The sequence below is a fragment of the Otolemur garnettii genome, unplaced genomic scaffold (assembly GCF_000181295.1).
Source record: "Otolemur garnettii isolate 467f Iridium unplaced genomic scaffold, OtoGar3 scaffold00008, whole genome shotgun sequence".
In the NCBI taxonomy this organism is placed as follows: Eukaryota; Metazoa; Chordata; class Mammalia; order Primates; family Galagidae; genus Otolemur; species Otolemur garnettii.
Genome location: NW_003852403.1, coordinates 25,947,465 through 25,974,857, shown reverse-complemented (window position 1 = coordinate 25,974,857; position 27,393 = coordinate 25,947,465). Strand labels below are relative to the sequence as shown.

The 27,393-nt window shown below is 39.9% G+C and overlaps 1 protein-coding gene and 1 pseudogene across 1 annotated transcript in view; both read left to right on the top strand.

The window, feature by feature from the left end:
• BICC1 (BicC family RNA binding protein 1) overlaps positions 1-27,393 on the top strand; it is a 293,563-nt gene that overhangs the window by 166,049 nt on the left and 100,121 nt on the right. The window contains exon 3 of the mRNA XM_003783644.2: positions 3,251-3,320. Coding sequence (XP_003783692.1) covers positions 3,251-3,320 — 70 coding nt within the window. The remainder of the gene's footprint in view (positions 1-3,250; positions 3,321-27,393) is intronic.
• LOC111723129 lies at positions 16,251-25,119 on the top strand (annotated as a pseudogene).

Sequence of the window (27,393 nt, the reverse complement as noted above, 5' to 3'; positions counted from 1 at the left end):
TTATAAGCATTTCCTTGAGGTATGACTACCCACAACCTTCCCTCAGAAAGGATCTACCCTTCCTGAGGTCCTGACTAGCCATGACCAGGTCAGCATCCCTTCTGTGTGACCTCATGTTGCCACGCTCCACTCTGGAACTTGGCACACAGTCCCATGGTGGTGATTAACCTTGATCAACCCCGATTAACTTGTCCTTTCCCTTGTGAGACCCGAGTCTCTAAAAGGTAGGGAACCATTTGTTTGCCATGGTAGGCCTGCTGTCCTGGACAGTGCCTGCCTAGCTGAAAGGAATCGTGTTAGAGTAAATACACTGATGTCTCGGAGCAGTACATGTCATGCTCTATGCTGGGAGTTTGCACATTAAGTCTCCATGGCAACTTTAGGAACAGATACTACGATTAATGTTATAGAAGAGCAATGTGAAATTGATAGAAGTTAGGTAATTTGCACAACACAACACAGAAAGGGCGAGCTGGTGCTTAACTCCAGAGTACGTGCTCTTAATGGCCGGATTACACACAGTGATAACAAACAAAGGACGTGTGTAAGGGCGTCCCACCTGAGCTCTGTGTGGGGCCGGCAGCCTCGTGACCCGGGAAGCTGGCAGTGGTTGGCCACAAGTGGTGTTCAAGGGAGTCACTTCTTTTCTAGTTATAGAGGAAAGGTCTGCTTCAGATGGAAAATCCTAATTTCTAGTTATTTGTTTTTCTCTAAAAGTTTTGACGTTTACTGGGACTCAGAACTTTAGAGATCTTCTGGAATAGTAGATAGAACTCTGGTTTTAGAGTTAGGATACGAGGTCACCTCTTTCCCCATTACAGACAGCAATGATGTGGGCTGTCTTATAAGCGACCGCTTCTCTACACAGTGGAGATGGGGGTTGTTGTGGGTGTTGGAGGGAGACTGTGTAAAGTAGGCATTCTAATGTGTTGGCTGTTACCTACCAGTCGTAGGATGTTTTCTCTGGCATATCATTTCCCATGACATAGCACCTGTTGGTGTTCAGTAAAGGAAGGTCATATGCAGGTGGTCTCTAGGAGGTTCTGCTGATGTTGGAGATTTCAGAAAGTTAAATCTTCTACCCCTCTATTAAAGGGATGCACCTCTATTATAGTATCATACTGAGGGCCATGACTTCATTTACTGGATTAAATGGCCAAATTATTTAATTCAGAAGAAAGAAAAACATGGAGATTATCTCTTGACCATCTCCCTACCTACAGCATTCTAGTAAGATCTTATTTTCTATTGTACCTCTTTAGGAGTCTTAACCGACGTGGAGGAAAATTCTGATCCTAGTTACATCTGGGGCTTGCTGTGTGCAAGGCAGAGAGCTATTGATTTTTTAGACATAGACCATAAATAAGTAAACAGAAAAGAACAGGATTTCTGATTGTGATAAGGGTTAGAGGGGAAATAAAGGCAATGAGGTGGGAAGAATAATGGTGGTGTGAGAGTAGAACGTGACAGCAACTTGGACACTGTGGACACTGAGCCAGGACAAGAGGGTCTGGGGAAGAGACAGAAAGTAGTGAGCGCTCAGAAGGGGGATCCTGGACGTGTCTTTGGGGTGACCAGCCTGGCAGCTGGTGCAGAGGGAGTTGAGGGAGCATAGTACTTGTATTTTATTTTTTAATTTTTTAATGAGTTTAGAATTAACTAACTAGATTAATTATGCAAACAACTAAACATATTAACAAGGACAGGCATGAGAAGAGAGTAGACAGGGGCCCCATCCTGCAGGGTTGAGGTCACAAGCTCAGGGCCAGACTAGCACCTTGACTTAGGGAAGACAATGCGGCCTTAATTTTGTCGCTCAGTTTCTTAAAAGAGGTGAGTGTAGAGAATATTCCTTTGAGTAAAACATCAAATGCCATAATAAATAGCAAGTGAGCAGTACAAACATGAGGATAATGGTGGCAAGCGGCCTCTGACCTCAGAGGCAGAGACACAGGGGGAACTGAGAACAGCCGGGAGCCCATTGGCCCTGACTCAAGGGGGCAGCTGCTCCTGGGTACAAGCCAAATGTTGCCGTGTGGGAGCGTGGCTTCCATGTGCTATATCTGCCAAGTTTTCCAGAGAACCAGAAATCTGAATTTTTATGTGAAATTCCCAGATTTAAAAATGTTGGCTCAAGCTTAAAAAACTTTAATGATGAATAGGCAAGATGCGTCTGTGGGCTGCCAGTCTGAAACATCTGCTGGAAGTCCTTCTGGGCTGTGACAAAAGGGGTTTAATGAAGTATGCACATGAGCCATTTGTCCTCGTGCCTAGTACGCAGCTCACACAGAGGAGAAAAAGGCACTTATTAATTGCACCATTAATGTGTTTAGTTGTCTTCACCGTTAATTTATTTAGTTAACTCTGAATCCATATTAAAGGTATTATACGACTCTAATTCAAGTGATTAAATGAATGAAGGGTAGTCGCTGTATTAAGTTGCTTAGTTGTGTGAGCTGTTTGGTTAATTTTGTATTCATGTTACGGAAGTAAACCTTAACCTAGTGTAAGTCACAGGATAAAATTAGTAAGGAACAAGTTTGGACTTACTCTTATTTAGTTCCCGCTTCCATTGCAATTCTTGGTTTTCTCACTTGGTCTTCTTGTGCTTTGGCTCATTTGAGTGTCAAGATGGCCTGGATGGTGTTAGCTGCATGTGAGATGGGGAGGAACTGGGGCAAAAATGCCATTCTGGACCAGGCAGAGGATGATGGGGAATGCAGTCCTATGACGTGGTGTTGTGTTTAGAGGCTTTTCATCAGTTTTAATGAAATACAAATGTGCCCAAAGCAAGTTATTGTTTTCCCAGGGGAAGAAAAACCTTTTCATTTAGTATGGCCTAACTCACGCAGTTTTATATTACAAGAATCATGTTTGCTGTGTTGCAATCTGTTGGCGATTGCCTTGGGGAATTTTATTCAGCGCAAGCATCTCTGCTGGTTCTGGCATCAAGTTGGGCTAATTACTTGTTCATGTACTTTTTGGTCTCATCTCTGTGTTAGAATTCTAGAGCATCACAGAGAGGAACACTGGGAGTAAGAAAATACACTTGAATATTTCCAGTAGATTAAAGGCTTATAAAAACATCTCTTTTTCCCCCCAAGGTTTTTTTCACATCGTTTTTCAGTGAGATCATTTTGTATCAACATGAAGCTGGAAACTTGAAAATAAGCTTCTTTGCGTCAGAAAAACCTTATCGGTAAATACAAGTTCTTAATTGAGTCAATATTTTCCTCAATTTTTGTTACAGATCATGGAGGAAACAAATACACAGATCGCTTGGCCGTCCAAATTGAAGATTGGCGCCAAATCCAAGAAAGGTAAATTGTGAAAGCAATAGAAATTGATGGTTTTGGTAACAGGTTCAAGTATTACTGCAAGTTTGCTGGAGAAAAAAAAAAACAAAAACCAACCTTTATTTTATTTTTATAACTTTTGCCCCCAAATATTTGTTAAATGGTAATATTTCAGGAAGATTATCATAATTAAAAGCAATATACAGTTTTTTACCCAACAACAGAAAAATATTTTTAAGTATTAATGCAGTAGAAACTGTATTAGCATATTAACCATACAGAACAACTTATAATGTTCTAGTGTGCCCATTGGTCTATATACATGAGTCACAGTAACTTTCCCCATGTAAGAATGTGTTCTCATGGGTGGCACCTGTGGCTCAAGGAGTAGGGTGCCGGCCCCATATACCGGAGGTGGTGAGTTGACATGTGGCCCAGACTGCAAAAAAAAATAAGAAGAATGTGTTCTCAACATGTAAGTTCCCATTGTTTGTGCTTCAGAACTTTTTTATGTACAGGTTTAACTGCAACCCCCACCCCCCATTGTGGTTTAAACCATAGATTTCCTTTCTTGCGTGCTTTCTTCCCTTTATCTATGACACATCAAGGACTCTTGATTCTTCTTTTAGGCTTTTTCCTGTCTGAGTATTTGTTATCTTATAGGGTACTACCCAATGTCTAGAGAGTTGGAAATTGAAGTCTAGCCCCCCTTGATTTTTTTTTTCCAAGACTACATGGTATTTTCCAATGTAGCCTGCCACTATATATTTTTGTGAATAGTTTTTCTTTTTTAAGTGTGACCTTAGCCTCGACAAATTCCATTGTGTATATTTCATTGAGTAGAGATGCATGTAGTCATCAGATGATAATGACAAATACTAGCAAACAATTCGAAATAATTGCAAACTGAGCATTATACATAGGTCACTATGAAAGTTTTGAGACAGGCTGTTATGGTGCGTTTTCTCACTTCCAAGAAACACAGTCAACAGCATCCTTTTTTATTTAGCCGTGCAAGTTTCAGCTTTCTTGGCTTATCAGTGTTGCTGGGAGGGCTTCACTTGTGTCTGTCTATGTGGATTTTGTTTCCTGATTTTTGTGTGTCTCAAAACTTTCACAATGATGCATGCATGTCATGGTCTGGCTTTTTTGTTCTTGTTGTTCAGTTTGTATTTTCTGCTCTTTTTCTCCATGATTTTTATTGCTAAAGGATAACACTACCATTTCTCAGTTACCTCTCATTTCAGTCCAAATTGCCTTCTTTTAATCTTGTTTTATTAGTTACTCATTGCATGGGATATAAATTATTTTACACTTACGTTTGTGAGTGTTATTAGGTGAGCTTCAGTTGGCTGGAATTCCTACAGAAACTCCAGTCTTGTTACCTTAATATTTTTGATCACAGTGGCAAGGAATTGGAGACTTCGGTGCTACATAGTCTGTGTCTTTGTGTAAGCCTCACATTTGCCAAGTGATATAGTATCTTATTCTTAGGCTCGGCACCTGTAGCTCAGCAGGTAGGGCGCCAGCCAGATACACCAGAGCTGGTGGGTTCGAACCCAGCCCGGGCCTGCCAAACCACAACGACAACTAGAACCAAAAAATAGCCAGGCATTGTGGCAGACACCTGTAGTCCCAGCTACTTGGGAGGCTGAGGCAAGAGAATAACTTAAGCCCAGGAGTTTGAGGTTGCTGTGACTCCACGGCACTCTGCTAAGGGCGACAGCTTGAGACTCTGTCTCAGGAAAAAAAAAAGAAAAAGAAAGAAAAGAATATATTCTTAATTAATCAGTAATTTTTGTGGTATGTTGGGATGTTTTACTCATTATGCATAAGAAGAAACTTCCATTAGAAGGTTTATCTACCTGTATGTTACCAGCCATTTAAAAGTCTCTGGCCTACCACTTGAGTAAATTGGAACTTTAACATAACTTGGATCCTCTTTCCCTATGGTCAGATATTTTTACATAAAGAATAAAATGAGCTTTGTTAATAGCTTAATAAAAATGTAATTTAATCAGTCTCCAAAGGAAATCCCAAACCTGACTATAAAAACAATTGTAGATAATTTTGAATGGCTTATTCTCTTGCAGTATCTGTGCTACAGTTTTTATCCCCATAAACAGAATTGATTAATTTTTTGTTGAAAATCTGGTTACAATCTATAATCTAGAGATTTTAGAAACTATGAAAGTGAAAGATTAATGTTTTTAGATTGTTTTCCCATTGTTAACCCATTCAGAATGGACACCCGTACTGTACATTTTGATGATACATTTTTCTTTGGAAAAAGACTATCTCAAGAGTACATTTGAGGACATTTGGCATAATTTTCACATGGTTAAAAAGTTAACCTTTGGAATTGTGCCTCAGGATTGATTCCTCCAGGCCTGGCTCTACAGACATCATTGTATTTTTTATTATTTATGAAGTGCTGTGGATGTCCACAGTATTGTATGCTGAGTAGAATGTACCAGACAAGAACAAGGAAGAGGGAGGGAGAGAACCAAAAGTTAGTCTCAGAGGAATTTACTGTTCAAAATTTACATGAGTTGTTCTTACTAAACTTATGGCTGCTGAATTAGTTCTTGGCTAACATCCCTGGTATGTGTAGACTTATATTATTTTTAAGGGGGTCCAAGTCAGAGATGAAGTCTGTTTGATTATAATTTGTATTTAATAAAAGTGAGATGAAAATGGCAGGAGAATTTTAGAAGGTAATTATTTGTTTCATCTAACATGGCCATTCCTCCCTGCCCCTGAGCCTCTTGTAGAGGAAAGAATTGTTGGTCTTTGCTTTAACCTTTCTTTATCCCAGAGTATTATTATTAATGAGACTTAAAGAATGAATGTATTTAAGGACCCTGGGCATGTTTTGGATGATCAATAAATTCTAAATCCCAAGGTGATGTGAAGGTTTGGAACATACAGATAATCTGGGACTGCCATGGGTTTGTGTTGTATTTCACTTTCTAAGTTTTTAAGATGCACATTGGCTGAATATTTGATCCTAGACAAACATTTTTCATGGCCACTGTTACTACACATTGCCCCTTTCTTTACCCTATTGGAATTATTCCTGTGTTTCTCCATTAGCCTCCATTTGCTTTGCCCAGATTTTATGCTTTTAGTCATTAATTCTTTATCAGAGCAGCTGTGTGAGTGGCTGTCTGGCTCTCTTGATTGAAGTGTTGGTAGGAAGCTGCCTGGAAGAAAGGCAGCCGGCCAATAGTCTGCATTTGCCATCAATTAGAAAATTTAGATTCTTCTGTGGAGATTCTGGCTCAGTAGTTCTAAGGGTAGGACTGGGAAGCCATATATTTAACACATTCTGCTGGTAGTTTTGATGGTCTGACTGAGTTTGGGAAACACACACCTCCCCATCTGACGTGGAAATGTCACAACTTACTGAGAAGACTGTGTTCCGAAGGCAATGGATGATGACCACTTTGGAAAAACAGGCAGGGTCCTTCGACGGTCACTCCTGGGTAATGTCCATCTTGGCATATAGATGCATTAATTTCCTGTTTCTCTGTTGTCTGCGCAACCAGTCAGCATGGATAAGTTTAGAGTGATGATGACCTCGTTGTCCTGTGCCTGGCTACATACAAAGTTGCATAAAGACTATTTAGGGATTGTCCTCGGTCTCTCTCCACTTCCTCCTCCCTTTCCCAGCTTCTCACTTCCGTCTCCCCTGCTGTTCCCCTCTGAACCACATTCTACATAAAACATATTCAGGGAAAAAGTAGTAGATATACTTTCATTTTTTTGCAGGGCATTTTAGGGTGTTTTACGATATAAACTGAGGCACTATAGAGTTTTATTAAAATCCCTAGAATATTTGAAATTATTAGAAAATTGAACCATCATCATTAAAACCAGAAAGAACTAAAGATTTAAGGTTCAGTATAATGGACATTTAAATAGGTGACTCTAGGATTATATTAACAGGGGTTGTGATTAAGAAAAATAAAACAATATTTAGTATTTCTTATACATAAATTTATTTTGAGTGGAAACTGTTTCCAACTCTTGGGAGTCAGAATACTAGAACAATCTTCTTTACCTAGAAAAATCTGAAGTTTGTGCCTGTGAAACCAGTATATAAGGATTAAGATGTTTAATACAATACACCTTTACTAAGAGAATAATCTCAGGCACTAATTAAAATTTAAAATCTGCTGTTCTGAATCACAGCCTATTTTTTTAATACATGCAGCACCATTAAAGTACAAAGGGCATTTTGAACATTTTGACTGTTTTGCCAGTAAGAAATCCTGCCAGACCTGCCATGATGAACAGATAAAAGTGATTTGTATAAAGAATTTATGATGCTGGTGTGATTGTGCTGTGAGATCCACAGTGCTAAATGAGTTTTTTGCCTCTTAAATAAAGTAAATATTTTTCTCACAGTCTTCTTTTTGCTCGTAATTTATCTCTCTCTCTCTTTTTTTAGATTGGTGAAGGTAAATGTGGGTAAAGATTGTTTAAAGTTTTTATGCCAAGTTACAAATAAATACGGTCCGCAGTAGTAAAGCTTGCTTGCTAAGAGTTACGCTAAATGATGGAAACTGATTTGTTCAAGTGTCCCTCTCCTGACAACTTAGGATGCTCCAGGACTGGTGGGAATGCAAGGTGTTGATTGGATTGCCTCATGTATCCTGGTTTGGAGGCAATTTGGCACGAAGTTTGACCATTCTCTTCTTCCTAGAATTAACAGGAGAACCATCAGAATTCCATGAGGTTGTATTCCATCAGAACAAGAGGCTAATAGAAAATCTTAGGGGCAGCACCTGTGGCTCAGTGAGTAGGGCACAGGCCCCATATACTGAGGGTGGCCGGTTCAAACCCAGCCCCAGCCAAACTGCAACAAAAAAATAGCTGGGCGTTGTTGTGGCAGGTGCCTGTAGTCCCAGCTACTCTGGAGGCTGAGGCAAGAGAATCACGTAAGCCCAGGGGCTGGAGTTTGCTGTGAGCTAAGACACCATGGCACTCTATCAAAGGCTAAAAAAAAAAGGAAGTCTCAGCAGGAGAAAAACTGTAGACTGTTCACATTGTATTTCCCACAGGGAAATGTTTTGTTGAGTACACTTATACTTGTGTTGAGTGCTCACAGTGAACTGGTTAGTTGAAGACTTGAACATACCTGTGCTCAAAAGGCGAAGGGCAGAGGAACGGCATGGCAAGCTGGACCAAAGTGTTTCCAATGGGGGATTGCAACCTATTGGTGTGTCTAAAGTTAATTTAGTGGCTCACAACCATCAGTTAAATACCACAGCTAGATTAGAAAAGAAAACAGAATGTAAGGGTCTTGCTGTTTTGTTGATATTAAAGTATTTTTAATTTTCACACAATTTACATATTTATGAGGTATAGTCTGATATTTTAATACATTTCAAAGGCAGGGTAATGAGGATATTCTTCACCTCAAACATTTATCATTTCCTTGTTTTGGGAACATTCAAAATACTCTCTTTTTTAGCTATTTGAAAACATGCAATAAATTATTAACTAATTTAATAATTAGTCACCCTACAGTGTTCTAAAACACTAGAACTTATTCTTCCTACCTAGCTATAATTTTGTGTCTGTTAGCCTCTCCCTATCCACCCACCCAGCCTCTGGTAACCCTTGTCCTACCCTTCTGCAAAATCAATTTTTTATCTTCCACATGTGAGTGAGAACTTGTAGCATCTGTCTTTCTGTGCTTGGTTTATTTCAGTAAGAATATTGCTTAATGAAACTTTCAGTCTTATGTGTGTCTGTATGTACATAAACATACACAATATGTCAGCTGCTCATAATGTAAAATGGTGACCAGCAAACACTGTAGAACACTGTGCTAGGTGGTCACCTCTCCGAAGGGTAAGAGCACATGGATCACTGCATCCCTAGTATGTAACGAGTACATGGTGAGTACTCTGTCAGTATTGGTAGATTGTCTGAGTCCTCAACTCAATCCTGGTAACAGTGAAACCACTAATAGATGGGAATTATATCACTAACCTGTTATGTAGAGAATAAATTTAGAATCATGACCTTCACATGGGAATGACAATCACTGCTAGGAGAAATGTCTTTCATCTTCCTTTAGTGAAGGAATACGGGCTATGATTGTGACTAAACCTTCTTTTAGTGGTTCTGGGTAGTTCTAATGAAGGAAGTGAAAGGAAACTCAGGGAAAAGGACCTGGTTATTATTACGTGACATTCATGAAACATCTGCATAAATGAAACTCTGGTGCTGTTCTTAGGATGCTTGTAGTTGATACTTAACAGGACATAGCCTCCTAGTTGACCTCCAGACCAGAGCTGTTTTTGTTGTGGTTATTTTAATTAGCATTTGTTTACATAATTGAATTACATAGTTGTCAGTAGTAATATTGTGTCCTACCCTGTGCTGAAACCTACTGGGGCCAGGCACTCTGCTAAGTATTTTACTTTATAATCTTAGATCTTACTTAATTATGAGAGCGTCCCTATGAGTTAGGTGGTGGTAATTCTCATTTTCCAGATGAAAAAAACTAATGATGGTAGAATATGGTATATAATGGTAGAATAACGTTCACACGGTTTTTTAGTTAGTAAATGGCAGACTACAAACTTGAATTCAAGTCTTGTTTGTTACAGAGCCCCAACTCTTAATCACTGTACTCAAACACCCTTTCACACGCAAACCCAGGTGGAAAGAAAACCTTTCCTAGTGTCTTTCTTTATAAATTCCAGGGGGTTTTATGATACAGTATTCCTCAGTGACCATTGCTAAGTCTGGTTGATTATGATGAGCCCAATTTCACAATGTCTCAGTCCTTGGAAATTAGGGATTTGAATGTAAGTTAGGGTTGCACTTCTTATAGCTAATACATCCTTTTTGAGGGAGAATTATTACAGATTTCACAGTTTAAAAGCATGAAAGCACTGGTAGTTGTGTCCATTTTCCAAACGTACTTGCATCTGAATTTTAGCTTGATTATTTCATGCCGTGTGTTACTTCCTCAGGCAGAGACTTTTTGTTTTGTCATTAGGCTGAACAGCTTCTAAGAGATGAATTTGAAAGGAAAATAAGCTTAGAATGTGTTGTAAATTGCCTGGAGGGATTTTGTTATTGGTTTTTCTTTGTTTATTTGCTTTAAATCTTTGAAAGTAAATGGTATTCATGACCAGCTTAGCAACCTTTGTATTTCTTCTGGACAGAAAAAGTTTGTACTTAACACTTTAGTGTGTATTATTAAGGTCATCACTGGGTGAATGCTAATTGGGGGCCAGAGTAGGAGGTCAGCCAAGGAGTGGAAGTTGTATGTCGCATACTCACAGTATCTGTGCCACAGAGAGCACGATCTAACTAGGACCTCAGTGGAGGACAAAGGCCTGTGCCATCTAGTTCTTAAAGCTCCCAGCATACATAAACAATAAAAGGCTTATAGACATGAATGTATGTTTTAAATATTCAACTTGTCACCTTTTCTCTTTCTGCGTGAATAACCTGATTCATAGATAGTGCCAGTCATGCTGATTTTAGATCCTTTCTGACCACCTGTGCTCTCATACACGCAACACAGCACATGTAGTCTTTTACAGGCGAGGCAGTTCACGTTTAATGAGTCATTATCAAGATGCGGGACCTGAGCTTGGGTTAATTTTTGATCTCCACTCGGTTCTCCTTCTCTTCTTAAGCCCGAAGTATTTGTTTGCTCATCTTTAATTGCTGCAGGCTAGCTGTTCTGTACAAGCTTTTCCTCTGCCTTCTATACCAGAGTCAGAGAGGAAGACGGACTTAGTTATTAAGTTATCCTCTCAAATCTGAAATTAGCAAATATAGCTGGTAGTTTTTTGACAGGACATTTTTCATTAACTTAGTAAAGAAACAAATTTGGAGGTGAGAAAGTAAGTGGAAAAGTGAAAGTATAATTCGAAAGAGGGGACAAATTAGAGAATGGGAGAAAATATTTGCAAAAGACACATCTGATAAAGAACAGTTGCCCAAAATGTACAAAGGTCTCTTTTAACTCAACAATAAGAAAATGGCCAACTCGATTAAAAAGCGGGTAAAAGATCTGAATAGATGCTTCACCAGAGTATATATAAAGATGGCAAATAAGTATATGAGAAGATGATCAACTTTATACACATACCATTAGAGAATTGCGAATTAGAACAAGAAACCTATTAGCATACCATTAGAATGGCTAAAATCCCGAGCACAGACAGCACCAACTGCTGGTGAGGACATGGAGCAATAGGAATTCTCATTCATTTTTGGTAAGAATGCAAAATGGTACAGCTACTTTAGAAAACAGATTGGCAGTCTTTTGTAAAAATAGACATTCTTTTAACCATATGATTTAGCAATCATACATTTTGGTATTTACCCAAACTTGTGTCCACACAAAAACCTGTACATAGATACTTAACAGCAGTTTTATTGATAATTACCAAAACTTGGAACCAGCCAGGGTTTCTATCAGTAGGTGAATGGATAAATGTGGTACATTCGTGCACTGGATTATTACTCAGTGCTAAGAGGGAATGAGCTGCTGACCTATGAAAAGACACAGAGGAAGCATCCATGCACATTCCTAAGTGAAAGAAGCCGATCACCAAAGGCTGCGTACTGTATGACTTCAGCTCTACGCTAGGAAAGTTCAACTGGAGATGATAATAAGGCCTGCGGTTGCCAGGTATTTAGGGGGAGGATAAATAGGCACAGAGGATTCGTAGGGCAGTAGGACCACTCTGTGTAATCTGTAGTAGTGGATACTTGTCCTTATACCTTTTTTTTTGTAGCAGGTTTTGAATTTGATAAGTTGACAGTGGCTGTGCCCAGGTGGAGGCAAGAGTATGTGGGAACTTTCTGTATTTTCCATTCAGTGTTGCTAAGGGCCTGGAACAGTTCTAAAAAATTAAGTCTGTATTTTAAAAAGTTGTCATAGATACCAGGCACAGCATGTTCATAGCATCTGGAAGTGTCTTATTTGTAAAGATGATGTTATGTGATCAACAGTAACTCCTTATTTAAGCTTAATGACTCCATGGATAAGCTTAAAAGCACCATGGAATCTCTTAAGAAATGAAAAATATTTTTAAATTTTAAAAAGTGAGAAAAATGACTAAACAATAAATGATAGATGAGGACAGGTAGGTGACAGGCCCAGGTCTTAGTTTCTCTTGGCATCCCTGCCTCCGTGAACGCTGCCACCTCCTTTCACGGAGGGCTCCTCCTCCCTCAGTTTTATTGTTTCCTGAACAGAGTTTATGTCCCTTTGCATTTAGTGAGGGAAATGGCATCCCAGGGTGTCCTCCATCTGAACTTTATCCTCTGTTAAACTCTGTGAGGGAGAAGGGAGAAAATATTTCTTTATATGCTTTATAATGAGCACTGTGCTAGATTTGTGGGTTTTTTTTTTTTTAGAGACAGAGTCTCACTTTATCACCTTCTATAGAGGGCTGTGGTGTTACAGCTCATAGCAACCTCCAACTCTTGGGTTTAGGCAATTCTCTTGCCTCAGCCTCCCTAGTAGCTGGGACTACAGGCGTCTGCCACAATACCTGGCTACTTTTTTGTTGCAGTTTGTCCAGGACTGGGTTCGAACTTGCCACCCTTGGTATATGGGGCTGGCGCCCTACCCACGGAGCCACAGCTGCGGCCTGTGCTAGATTTGTTCCCTCTTTTAATCTTTGCAGTAACCCACATGAATAGGTGTTATTATCTCCATTATACGTAAGTATGGATAACTGATGCTGAGAGATGATGAAACTTCCTGAAGGTCATGGAGTTTTATGTGGTGGAGTTAGGGTATAAATCTTTATTTTAAAGTTCAAGATGCAGCGTTTGCTTCCACTCTGTAAGCGTGCATGTAGGAGCTAATAGTGAGTGTACCATTACCCAAAACGTGAGTGCTCACCAACACTTTTGTTTAAGAAAACCTGGACGGGAAATGTGTTTATTAAGTATCTTCAAGAAGAAGAACTGGAATCTTGGGTATCTTCATACCTGGGTTTTAGAAGCTTGCTAGATATCTACCTTCTAAAAAAAATTTCAACCTAGATTTAATTTTACCATTCTTAGGCTTTTCACAGTGTCTTTCTTTGTTTTCCTCCTTTAATTTTGAGACCCTCTCATGGGATTTATGTACTTAGCTGAAGGGATGGTTCTCAACTTAAGGTGCTTTTATCCTGCAGGGAAGGGACATTTGGCAATGCATGGAGACATTTTCCATCATCACAGCTGGTGCTGTGGTCGACATCTAGTGGATGGAGACCATGCTCGGCATCCTACCCGGTATGGGACAGCTCCTCAACAAAGAACTATCCAACACTACGTGTCAGTAGTTGGGGGTGGAGAAATGCTGACCTAGAGGAGTGAGCCTGATATTAGGACTCTGCCGTCTGCATAGCACAGGATTCCCATTAGGTCGTTTCATGCAGACTGGTTTATCCTTTAACTGATTTCCTTTTCACAGCATTTGCAGCAGGGTAGTTTGTATCAGTGACTACCGAAGGAAGAACAAATTATGAAACAAAATAGGTGCACTGACATAATTTCAGTAAAGAGAGAAAACATGCAGGAAGATAGGCCAACACATTTGACAATCCAGTTTGCAGTCAGTTTTGAATTGTATTGTTTAATCATGTGACTTAACCTGTTCATTCTTTTTGAGTATTCCACCAGTGTTTTACTTTATGCCTGTAGCTTTGGTGCTGGGGGACAGACCTGTTGCCCTCCTGGTCCTTGCTGCCTGTGTCTTTGCTAGTCTGTAGTTGTGATAACTGTGACAATTCCTAAGGACCATATTTGAAGACCACTGTGTGTTGGCCACAAGGACACCAAATTTTGATGGTTCCCTAAACCTTGTGTGACTTCTTCCCAGTTTTCCTCTGCCCCAGTCATAGTGTGGCTAGACAGAATTCAGTGACATCTGTCAGGCCTGTCAGTAGCAATTAAATTATTTTCATGAAAGTTTTTTGTGGTTTCAGACATTACTGAGCTACCATGTGGCATGTCTCATTGGCTAAAGAAAAATTATAGTGGCATCTTCCTTTCTTCCAATGTCATTTTTTGTGCCATTAAAGTATGGTGTGTGGCTTATTACATTTTTATACAAACCTTGATACTAACGGACATTTTACCAAAAGGTATTAGAGAGATTTCAAGAATGAGGAGTTACATTCCCTTTATATCTTGTTGCCAGAAATTACTCTTAAAGCAAAATAAGTCCTGCCTGAAATGAAAATAAGGTGAAAGCATAGTATATGCCTGGTTTTGGCCATTTGGTTTATACAAATAGTTACATATTATTACTTATGAAAATGGGCTCGTTCTGCAGGCACATTTCTGCAAATGGATTTTTTTCTCTTAAAAAATAATGAAAGGACATCTTCCACATAAACAGATAAATAATAATGCCACCCTTTTGTGACCATGTAAATAGCCATTTATGTGTGTGGTTTATGGTACATAACAACAACTTTGTTTTGATGGACATTCGATAGTTATCTCTTTTGACTACAAAGAATTTCAAATTTGTCTACTTTTACCTATTTTTAGATTGCATAATCTCTGACAAGTAGAATTTTAGGCCACAGAATATGTATAATTTTAATATTTTTTAGAATTGTCACCTTGTCCTCTCAAGTGACTATTGAACTCCTACCAGGCAGAAACTGGATTCTGCAAAGAGAAACAACTGTTACCTCCCCCGTTGCCAACACTGTTCTTTCCCATTCTTGGCCAAATCTAAACAGTGAGAAAAAACATGTTGTACGGGGCACTTCCTTAATAGAAAAGTAGAGCGTTCTTCATCTGTTTATGGAGCACTTATTCATGTCTGTCCGTGGAGCCTTTGCCCTTGTTTCCTTTGTCCTGTTCTCATACGTTTTTGCCTTGATTCGTTTGGCCTGCTGTGATCAAATGCCTCAGACCAGGTAATAGATACACAATAGAAATTTATCGCTCCCAGTGCTGGAGGCTGGGAAGTCCAAGATCAAAGTGTCACCAGATTGAGTATCTGGTGAGGGCCTGTTCCTCGTAGCTGCACCGTCTACCTGTCCTCACATGGTAGAAGGGCAGACAAGCTCCTCAAGTCCCTTTATATGGATACTAATCCTGTTCATGAGGGTGGAACGCTCCTGACCTGATCACCTCCCAGAGCTTCCACTGTTTAATGTCATCACCTTGTGGGGGATGTAAATTTTGTATTTACACAAACATTCAGATCATAGAAATTCTTTTTTTTTTTTTTTTTTAATGAAATAGACTTAAAAAAAAAAATAGTGACGGGCTCTCACTACACTGCCCAGGCTGGAGTGCAGTGGCTGTTCCCAGGCACCGTCATAGCTCACTGCAGCCTGGAATGCCTGGGCTCAGGCAGTTCTTCTGCCTCAGCCTCCTGAGTAGCTGGGGCTACTCATGTGTGCCACCAAGCCTGGCTTGAGATAGACTTTTTAATTGCTTTTTTCTACTTGAAGTTTAAGATTACTTTCATTTTTAATTGTGTTACCCAAACCGCTTATTACTTAGCATTAATACTTATTTGTAAGTAAATTATGGGTCATATTTCTGTTTCAAGGTGAATGAAATGAATTGACTTTAAACAGTAATAAGTGTTAATATGTAATAAGCTAATATACGCTGTAGAAAAGTATGTTTAGCTTTTAGGACATTAGCTTTCCAAGGCAAATTATCTAAATATTAGGTATTCAATAGTTATAGCATGAAAGTGTGTGTGTGTGCATGTGTGCATGTGTATTTGGCAGGCGTAGAAACTAGGTCTAATAGTATTAAATAGTCATTGAACTTCTGAGTTTTCCTGGTGTAACAGGAAGAAAACCCTTTGAGTTGTCTTTATTTCTATGGATTGGGCTTTGGTTTCCTATTTTAATGGGAAAAGTTTCTGAATTTTTTTCTAATCCCTCATATTCCAGGGAAGGACGTACAACTTAAATACATTATTTTGAAATGACTCGCATTCCATTTCTATTTACAGAGTGGAATCCGTAAATAAAAATATTTAGTTTGGGGTATAATTTACTTTCTCTTCAACACACAGTTCACTTAACTGAGAACAAAAGCCACGCTTGGCACTGTGCTATTTCAGAGGTGCCGAATATTAAAATACATACTCAAAGTATTTTTGAGCACTTTGAATAAATTGTATTTCAGCAGTGTTGTCTTAATGTTTTGTTCCCCAACCCAGGAAACAAGTTCACGCCTTTACTATGTTGTGTCTGCTCTGGAAGGACACACTCCCCCTTCCTATTTCCCACCAGTCAACTCACCAATCTATCTCAGGTGGCATCTCTTCCCTGAAAAGCTTCCTCCACACCCCCAGATGAGGTTTAAGGCTTTAATTCCTGTGTTAACTCAGCGCCTTATACCTATTTACGTGTGGGCACTTTCCATGCTTGTTGCGTTGCATTGGCTTAGAGAGACAATTGCCTTTTCTCCAGGACTTTGAGCTCATGGACCTCTGTCAAAGACCCATAGGTCTTTTTCTGATCCATGTCCAGGGCGCCTGCCAAAAAGTTGGAATGATAAATTATGAGTCGAAGTTTACATTATCATTAGGTTTAGGATAAATTTGAAATTAATTCAACAATGATATAAGTTATTCTGGTATCTACTGAATAATTTTTGAGAAAGTGAAAAATGGCTCAGCCAGCTGACAGCTAGGCCACAGTGTTCCCAAGTGAACATAAATACCTCTTGCCGAGTATAGATAATCAGACAAGGATACGTCTTGAGTAGGTCTGAAATGAGATGGAGACAAGGACACCTTCCAGCTACAGAAAGAATTAAACATCCCTCTCTTCTGCCTGACATGAGGGATTACGGCTCGAGTTTGAACCCTCTGCTTCCTAGATTAGATTTGCCAAGATCGTCAATGAATTGCCCCTGTGTCTTGATAGCTCCCAACGTAATCCTGGCCTCTACTTTCTTAAACCCTTTGTGAACTCACCCCAAATTGTGCACTGCGGGTATTTATATGCCAAATTGTGTATTAAGCACCTACATATTTCTTCCTAAGATCCCTCAGGGTCTTTGGTGTCCTCTCTTGCTCCAGTAACTAAAGCTCAGTTTATTAACTATGGATGTGTCCCCAGTGGTATTTGGTTAGTGGCCACTATAGTTAGCATTGGAGGAATTTAAGAAAGAAACACTGATCTCAGTCTCTGCCCTTTGGATACTTAGAATTTGGCTGCGTATTCCTGCCCTACTCGCTTTAAACAAATCTCTTAAAATGGCCTTTTTGCCATCCAGACTTGAGCAGTTCACAGAAGGAGGGGAGGTTACAAGCTGCAGCTAAGGAAAACATTCCTTAGGTATCCATAGCTCCTGGTGTGGATCTCAGAGGGGTGGGGTGTTCTGTGTGGGAAAGGCTTAGAACTGGAAAGGATCATTGTGAATTGCAGAGAGAGTTGAGGCTGTTTTTTGAATGGGAAGGAACTGGAAGAATTAATGTAATAAGGTTGGACAAGTAGGGCAGATCCATGGGGGCCAGTGACCTGGTGAGGACTCATCCTTCCAATAGAGAGTGGGAGGCCTGGGATTGGGGTGATCACAGGAGATGATTAATATAAAGAGGGCAGAAGATTTGCTGGTGAGGGATCAGAGAGATTCTTTGAAAAATGAATCCATAGCACCTGGAGACTTGATGAAAGCAAGGAATTAGGTGGTTGGCTGCTGAGGCAGGTGCAGTGATGTGCTCTTGACTCACCTATGGGTTGACCTGCAGTGTACATCCCCCCACACACCAGCAGCCTCCCCCATCAAGGGCTGGGTCTTCGCTTCCCTACCTGAGCACTTTGTCAACCCTGGAGGAGTTTACTCCCTGATGCCAGCAGCCTAGGTCTGCAGCCTTTATTCAGTGAAGAAGGGAATCAGAAAACAAAAGCCAGTTTCCCCTCCTCATGGGGCACCTCTGAGGCACATCAGTGCCTATTTCCAGAACATCCTGGGGCTGAGTCCCAGCAGTAACTGCACCATATCACTCATCAGTAGGTTCTCTCTCCCCTCAGAGGAAAGTATTTTCCTCCCTCCATAACTTACTTATGCTCTCTGGAATCACCTCATGAATAAACTGTCCCAAACCAGCCTCAATTCTTATCTCCAGGGTCTTTTTGGGGGGGAAACCTAAACTAAGATGGCTATCCTGGATAATTGAAATAATCATTATGCTGTGGAGAAATGGAGCTGGGATTCTTTCCCAGGTTAATTAATGATTCTGTTATCGAGTGAATAAATGACCGCAGTCATCTCAAGTGTATTTTATGTATCAGTGCAGAAATACAGCAAAATGATTTAGAGTTCATGGCTTGTTTTGAGGGGAAAAGAAAAAACAAACCATCTGCAAAAGTACTAAAGAGATCCCAAGTGGAGCACAGGCACTTGAAGCAATTTCCAGGCACATTAGACTGTTGTCAACAAAAAGAAAAACACAGACCAAGGGGAGAAGCAAGAAGAGAGAGAGGGCCTGAAAGCCATGATTTTAGCAGGCCAGGAAGAATTATTTCAGTGTATGAGCAGGGCAGGAGCCCTGCGCCGCGTCACCTGGACGTCATCCAGGTAGTTTAAGATTCCCAGGCTGTTGGCAGCTGCCATGGGGTTCTCGCCAGGAGAAGGAGCACTGATGATTGATCGCAAGGAAAGGACCCAGCCATAGGATCATTTCCGTCAAGTTGTTGTGCTCTCCTGAAAGTCATGGTTAATGACTAAAGCCAAGTTAGGGAAAATATTTCCGTTACTAACAATATAGTTGTTAAGTGTGCTCCGTGGGGATTCTGAAATATTCACTTGACAGTAATAGGCATTAGAATTTCATTCTTTTCCACTTTTTCCTCATGATCATATTAGCATCCAGATCTTTGAAAACTCAGTACTTGATGGAGTTTTTAAGACACATGTCAAGAAAATTGGTTGTAACTGGAGGAAGCAGTGAATTCATCCAGTTTCCATGAGCAATCATACCTGAATTCATCTGCGTTTGGAACTGGTTCGTAACTGACAAGATGCCTGCACTGGGTGGTCCTGTACATTACATTCTCTTAGGAAACGAAGGCCTGGCTTTCCTTAGCCCTGCGTTTTATGTTGGATCTTATCCTAGAAGAGAAGGAATCATGTTTATTGATTTTTTTTCCTCCTAAAATCTATTTTCGTTAGAGATTCTACTGAAGGGAGTTGAAAACACATTTGTTTACTATCAAATAAATCAGGGGTCCTCAAACTTTTTAAACAGGAGGCCAGTTCACTGTCCCTCAGACCATTGGAGGGCCAGACTGCAGGCCCCGGGACAAGTCAGCTGCTAAGCAGGACAGGCAGCAGTGGCAAAAACACCCAGCGGGCCGGATAAATGTCCTAGGAAGGCTGCATGTGGCCTGCGGGCCGTAGTTTGAGGACGCCTGAAATAAATTTTAGAGTGCTCATATGTATTATCTCTATGTAATGTTCTCATCTATCACACAAATTAAGTAATAAAATAATGAAACGTTTGAATTCTTCTTGGGAACATTTTTTTTTTAATATTAGAAAACATTCACTCCCATTGTAGAAAGCATAATACACAGGAAAGTAAAGCTAAGGTGTGATCCCGTGAGTGACCTTTGAGAGAGCATTTTGTAAGTAACATATCTTAGAAGAAAGACAATGATCAGAAAAGGAAGATGCAGCTAAATCCTAATATTTAAGGATGCCTCTCTGTGAAATGGCAGTAGATGGGGTAATTCCTTGCTGCATCTTTGAGTTGAGGTGAAATGAGTTGGTTTTTATTTTCTGGTTTTGTTTTAACTTTTCCTGTAAGAAGAATGAAGGTCACTTGAGTGAGCTTCTAGGCTGAGAAAGTGTAGAGAAGAGATCATTAATGCTCCAGGGGACTGGTGGGTAGAGCTTAGCCTTACAGCAGCAGATTTAAGATTACAGGTGTTGGGGCTACGGTGAGGGAGTTTGGGGCGTTCACTTTACTTCATGCACCCTTCCACTTTGCTCATTTTAGTGAAATGACCTATTATACTTCCTGATTTCTGTTGTTCTCCTTAGATTCTACTAGTTAGGGTTTTAGACTTCATGACCAAGGCCATGGATTCTGCCAAGTGCATGCTCAGTAAATGCTTGGCTTCTATCAGGTCCTCAATAAATGTTTGTTAAATCTGGGTTGAACATGCACACCTGAGTGTGGCAAGGAGAAGGAGAGAAAAGCTGATATCATAATAGATGTGAGGAAAAGGGGCGAAAATTCAGTGTAAATCCCCTCTGCCTTTATCAGTCTATTTGAGAATAAAGACATCTCCTGGGAGAACAGGAAGAGAGTCTGGAGACTTGAAGAAACTGGGGAGTGATTGGAATAGCTACTTATGAAAAGTGCAATAGAGATGGATTAAAAACCTGCCAAGTTGAACTGAGTACCCCACTGAGACTACATGGTATAAATTTGTAGTTGAGCTTTTGTTAAAATGACTATTTCTAATTCTTTGGTCATCAAACGTGGAGAGAACACATTGGGTATAACCTGTGGTGGAGGGTGGTGAGGCAGGGATGGCAGAAAGCCCGAGGAGTGGAGATTTTAGGGTGTTTGATATAAAAGGTGAAGTGTTTAGCACAAGAGAAGTTGAAGCCAACAGGGAGCCTAGAGAGAGGGCAAGGCCAGGAGTCATAATAAGCTGGAGAACAGGTAGGGTTGAGGGCATTCAAGATTGCACTGGTGGGAGGTCGTCGCCACAGAGAGAAGGGACAACTTAGAAGAAGTCTAAGAGGTGGAGTGGTCTGGGTTGTGATGAGGTCCAATTTATGGCTGGTCTTAGGGATTGCTGATGTATGATTAGTCTCACAATTTAGAGATTCTTAGCATCTTTAGGAGTATTTAGCAAAATTAAACTAGATTCTTCAAATAAGCAAAAAGAAACTTGCTAATGAGTTAAAACCAAAGTAAGATGGAGACATAATTTCATAGGCTCATATTGACACTATGTAATGTTGAGACTTTGAGCAGCCAAGCTAATATTCCCTTAGTAATTGAATTTCACGTATGGAAGAATGCCTTATGTAACAGCTGACTAGTGCTTTTGTTAGCCAGTTTTGAAATGTTACATGTGCAAACACCTCATAACTTATGCATGTTTTCCAGAGAGAATTACATCATAGGTCGAAAGAAAAGAAATGCATCCATGATTTTTAGATGTTACACAATCTAGAAACTTCCTAACTTCCTAGTTATATAATCTGTAGTTATTATATAATCCCATGGTTCTTTGCAAAGGGGCAAGTAAAGTTATTCTTATAGAAATTCAGGACAACGGTCAGATTAAAAAAAAACAAAAACTGTATGTATGTGTGTGATATTCTCCAAACACACAGATACTTAAGTCCTAGTTAGAATTGATCTGGCCCTCTCTTTGACTGCCTTCTACAGCCTACCCCAGTGAACACCTAGGTCACCCAGGAGTTCTAGAACATGAGACCCGTGCCATTCCAGAATTGTGCACAGGATTCTTTGGAGGAACGTTCTTCATCCTCCTGGCCCTTTCTTTCTATTCCTGTCTTCGTCTCTGCCCCAGTGGCTATTTATACCCCTCTAACAGATTTTGACCCAGCTGACACAGGGGCAAGTTCTGCCGGTGACTCCCAGGATACATAGTCTTTGGCTTTCAGACTGGCAGTCCCCAGAACATGTCTGCCCCCGTCCTGCTGAGGCAGGTGATGCACCTTCAGGCCTCTGATTCTCCTTGCAGTTCCTGTTACCTGTCCTGGGGTCTGAGTGAAAAGAAAGATCATGAGAGGGGAGCAGACAGAGGCTCTGGGGCATTGTTGTCGTCGCTCCCTTCATTGTCCACTGTCTCATTTCGTCTTAGGTACCTGTCTATTGCAGGTGTCAGCTGAGGAACCCTACCCGACAAACATGAATAAAATGCATTTATGTATCTCCCCATTTGCCTTGGGAATCTGGAGTCTCTTGTGGCAGTTTGGTTGGAGGTGCATTTGGGAGACTTGTATCTAGGCCAGTGGTTCTCAACTTTTCTAATGCCGTGGCCCTTCAGTACAGTTCCTGTGGGTCATGACCCACTGGTTGAGAACCGCCGACCTAGGCAGTCCTACCTTATTTAAAATACGGCTTAGGTTCTGTGTTCCTCTTGTTTTATGTTACTGGCATAGGACACAACCTTTCCGCTTGCAAAAATCAATCATACAAGATGTGTACCTTTGTAGAAGACTCTTAAATGTGGGGGCAGGGGAGCAATGAGGTTTTGCTCAGCCTGTTCCTTCCATCTGTGACTTTTCACTTTCTGGCAGTCCCCACCCTACTGCAATCCCCAGCACCAGGCTCTGTCCACATGTAATCCAACAAACATTTGAAAGGCCAAATTATCTCCCTACCCTTGTCTTAACTCTTGTTCCACTTTTTCTTCTTTAAAGTACAGATTATCTCCTCTCCATCTGAAGTTACCATCTCCTTCTCCTACCAGTCTTTTAAGAGGAAAGGGGAACAATGTGGAAATGTATTTCATGAACCAATGAATGAACCAATTATATCATCAGATAGAAGTATCTATTTTTGTAATTATGCAATGTATATTTTTGTTTGTGAGTTGGTTTATTTTGGTCCATACCAATCTACGGCGTTCACTGGCCTTCTTGAATTTTTCAGGTGGTAGCTTGTGGATCCTCATCTAATCCAAAAAGCCTGCCTGCCTGCCTCAGGCTTGTTAGGCAACCTGAATTGCTAGTCTTAATACCATGAATGTGGCACTGTCTAAGGGTGACATCCAGTAGGCTGTTGGTTTCCCAGATTCATGTTTTCAGGGAAAAGGAAGTAAAATTATGGCAAGAGTAAGTTCTTAATAAGTTGCCTTATATTCATTTCATTAATGGTTCTTAACTTTGTGGGGAATAGTTATATACTTTATAAAGCATTCTTTATAATTGAAGAATATCAGGACCAATGTAAATGTTTATTGTTGAGGCCATTTTTACTTACAACATTTAGTTAATCTAAAAGTACCTATTATCCTCTCACTCACTGCTGCTGACTTGACATGCCCACCCCTGCCACTGCCCTGCAGAAATGCTTCAGTTACCCATAGTCCTTTACCAGATTAAGACGGGCATCCAGGGCACTGGCTCCTCATCTCGCTTTGGCTTATGCCAAAGATGTAAAATTTGGTGCAGATGCCTGAGCCCTAATTCTTTAAGATGTGGACCTTTTAGCTGATGTAGTAGCTGTTAATATGGAGCCAAAAGCACATTTGGTTTGTATATATGATGGTGATTATTGAGCAGAGATAGGAAAGTCCCAGAGTAACAGAAGATGGTATAACTGTTGCAAAGTCAATTGACTTATAGGATACATATAAAAATTTTGGAGCTGAACTCCTTCAAGATGTTACTTATAGCACAAATGAAGAGGCCTGAGACTATACCTCCATGGCTCCTGTGCTGGCACAGTCTGTTGCCAAGGAAGGCTTTGAGAAAACCACCAAAGTAGCTAATCTAGTGGAAATCAGGGAGACATGATATTAGCTGTTAGTGCTGTAGTTGGTGAGCTAAAGAATCAGTCTAAACCTGAGGAGAATTCACAAGTTGTTACGATTTCTCAAAGCAGAGACAAAGAAAGTGGCAACATTATTTCTGATGAAATGAAAGAGATAGGAAGAAAGGGCATCGTCACAGTAAAGGACAGAAAAACACCGAATGCTGAATTAGAAATTATTGAGGGTGTGAAGTTTGAGTAGGATTATATTTCTCCATACTTTGTCAAAAATGTGAATTCCAGGATACTTGTGTTCTATTGATTGAAAAGAAAATTTCTAGTGTCCAGTTGATTACATGTGCTGTTCAAATCGCCAGTGCTTACTGTAAGCCCTTGGTCATCCCATGTAATCACTGAAGATGAAGAAGCTCTAAGTATACTCATTTTGAATAGGTTAAAAATTGACCTCCAAGTGGCAGCAGTTAGAACTAAAAGTTTTGGTGATAATAGAAAGAATGAGCTTAAAGACATGGCTGTTGCTACCTTAAATCTTGAAGATGTTGAGCCTCACGGCTTAGGAAAAGTTGGAGATGTCATTGCAACCAAAGATGATGCCATGCTCTTGAAAGGAAAAGGTGACAAGGCTTAAATTGAAATTTATTTAAGAAATCATCGAGCAGTTAGATGTTACAGCTAGTGAAATACAAAAAGGAAAAAGTGAATGAACATCTGGGAAAACTTTCAAATGGAATAGCTCTGCTGAAGGTTGGCAGGACAAGTATTGGAGTAAATGAAAAGACAGAGTTACAGAGGCCCTTGATGCCACAAGAGCTTCTGCTAAAGAAGGCATTGTTCTGGGAGGGGCCTGTGCCCTGCTTCGGTGCATTTCAGCCTTGGACTCATTAACTTCAGCTAATGAAGATCAAAAAATTGGTACAGAAATTATTAAAAGAACACTCAAAATCCCTGCAATGAACATTGCTAAGATGAAGGTGTTGAGGGATCTTTGATTGTTGAGAAAATTTATGCAAAGTTCTTCAGAAGTTGGTTATGATACTGTGATTGGAGATTTTGTGAATATGGTAGAAAAAGGAATCATTGGTCCAACAATGTTCATAAGAACTGCTTTATTGGGTCCTTCCTCACTGTTAAACAACAGCAGAAGTTGTAGGCAGAGAGATTCCTAAAGAAGAGCAGGTCCCTGGAATGGGTGCCATGGGTGGCATGTTCCAGTTCCTAGAACAGTGCTTTACCATTACTGATTCGGACTGTGGCAGGAAGTATTGGTTATTACTTACCAATAATTTCAGAGAAGTCATTAAAAGAAAAGGTTGGCTGATGTTTAAGAAAGTCCCTATACACATCAGTTAGTGGTCTCAGTTGACTAAAATATATAATGGTTTATTGCTGTTGTCTGTGCCTACAGATAATTTATTTTGTATTTTTGAATAAAAAGGCATTCGTACATTCCTGATATTTCTTCAGTGTATATCCTCCAGTGTAAGAACCATGCACCAATGTACTGCTTTCAACTTAAATCCCTGAGGCATTTTTATTTGCCATTAACATCAGGATTTTAGTGTTTGCCAGATGAGTAAACTGAGGTAGTGTTTCTGTGGGAATAATTGTGAAAAAAGTAGAAAAATATCCAATTATGTGACAACCTGTAATAAAAAAATTGTTTAAAGTTAAAAAAATCTAAAAAAAAATCTATTATCTTTCTTTCTTATACATGTGTCTACAAGGGATTAGATTATTCCTTTTGTAATACAATTTTAATTAGACTGAAAATTCATTCGTCTGACTAAGTCTTGTCTTCCCAAAATTGTCCCTGCAACCTTGAATGGGAAGAATTAAAAAGAAAGTAAGATACAATAGTTCCTCCAGGTAAGACTACCCACAATGGATTTAATCATTTAACTGGTTTCGATAATAATAATAACTACTATAAGGTATGGAACATTTACCTAGTCAGACATTTGATTATATGTGTTTTATAATTAATATCATTCTTTTTCAATAACTATTCAATGAGATAAGCATCTCATCTCAAATGGAGAGACAGGCTCAAAGAAGTTAAAGGACTTCACGTACTTACACAACTTGTAGGTGCTCTGTCTGGGATTTGTGGCTAGCAGGTCGTTCAGTTAGGTGGCCCATCTTCACAGTGCTCAGCGTTTCTAGAATCAAGCCCTAGGACTGGTGTTGTATTTGTTACTCAAGTAACATGTATGTTTTTGAGCACTGTAATCATTACGTCTTTCAGATTTTAGCAGCTAATGTTATTACTTGCCATGCACATAAGTAGGAGGAAGCTGTTCAGCCCCACTCAATCCTGTGTTTGTTACTTACAAGAAATCACCTGGTTACCTGCTCTTTTCACTTGAACACTTAGAAGCTGTTGTAGGGTTGTTAATTGGCCTCCTGTCAATATTGTTGTATCTCGGGAAGTAGGGAGACCTGAACAGAGGGGGAGAGACAGGAATGGCCAGTCCGTGGAACATTCAAAGTACATATATGGATGAAGTTCTTGTCTTAGTGAAATAAAAAATCACTAATCACAGATCACCATAATAGACATAATAATTAAAAGAAAGTTTGGATGAAGGTGAGAATTACCAAAATGTGACACCAAGACACAAAATGGGCACATACTGTTGGAAAAATCATGCAAGTAGACTTGCTTGATGCAGAATTGCCAACAACATTCAATTTTTAAAAAGTGGAACTCTCTGAAGCACCATAGAGCGAAGCACACTGAAATGAGACATGCCCATAATATTTGACACTATTACGGTGTGGGAAGATTAGATAGGTAATTAGCTTGTAGCAAAAGAAAACACACATGGTTTTGAAAACACCTGTAATTCTACTTATTTCTGTGACTAAGATGAGGACTTGGAAATAATCAGCAGCCCTTGAGGCAATGCCTAGTGCATAGTAGGTGTTCAAAACATTTTGTGAGTGAGTGAACAAGTGAGTGTGTGGAGCATTCATGATTATGAGCCTGTATGAATAAGCTGGTTTGTGAATACATGAGCTTTAACACCGCCTTTCACAGCCAGTGTGATCTTATGATGCATATGTGTGTGTGTGTGTGTGTGTATAAATTTCTGTCCTATTTTCTGCTTCCTTCCTTGAGTACACTTAAACTAATACTCAGAGAACATACTGGCTTATGATCTCTGGCAATCAAGCACATGAATTCACCCTTAAAAAAGTGCTAACATACCTCATTGCTGAAGCTCGCTGCGGTCACCTTTGAAGTACTCCCCTTGGGAAGCTATAGACCAACACTGGTGCTAATCTGCCCTTCAAAGCAGTTTTGGAACTCTTTTTCTGTAATGACCATCAGAGCTGTCCTTGTACCCTTCATGTCCTGAATGTCATTAAAAATTCCTCTTTTATTTTTTCCTTTGTCTTTGAGTAAAGAAAAAAGTCACTGGTGGCCAGATCAGGTGAGTAGGGAAGGTGTTCCAATACAGTTATTTGTTTAGTGGCTAAAACCTTCTTCACACACAATGCCGTGTGAGCTGGTACATTGTTGTGATGCAAGAGCCATGAGTTATTTGCAACGAGTTCAGGTCATTTTTGTCTAACATTTTCATGCAGCCTTTTCAGCACTTCCAAGTAGTGAACTTAACT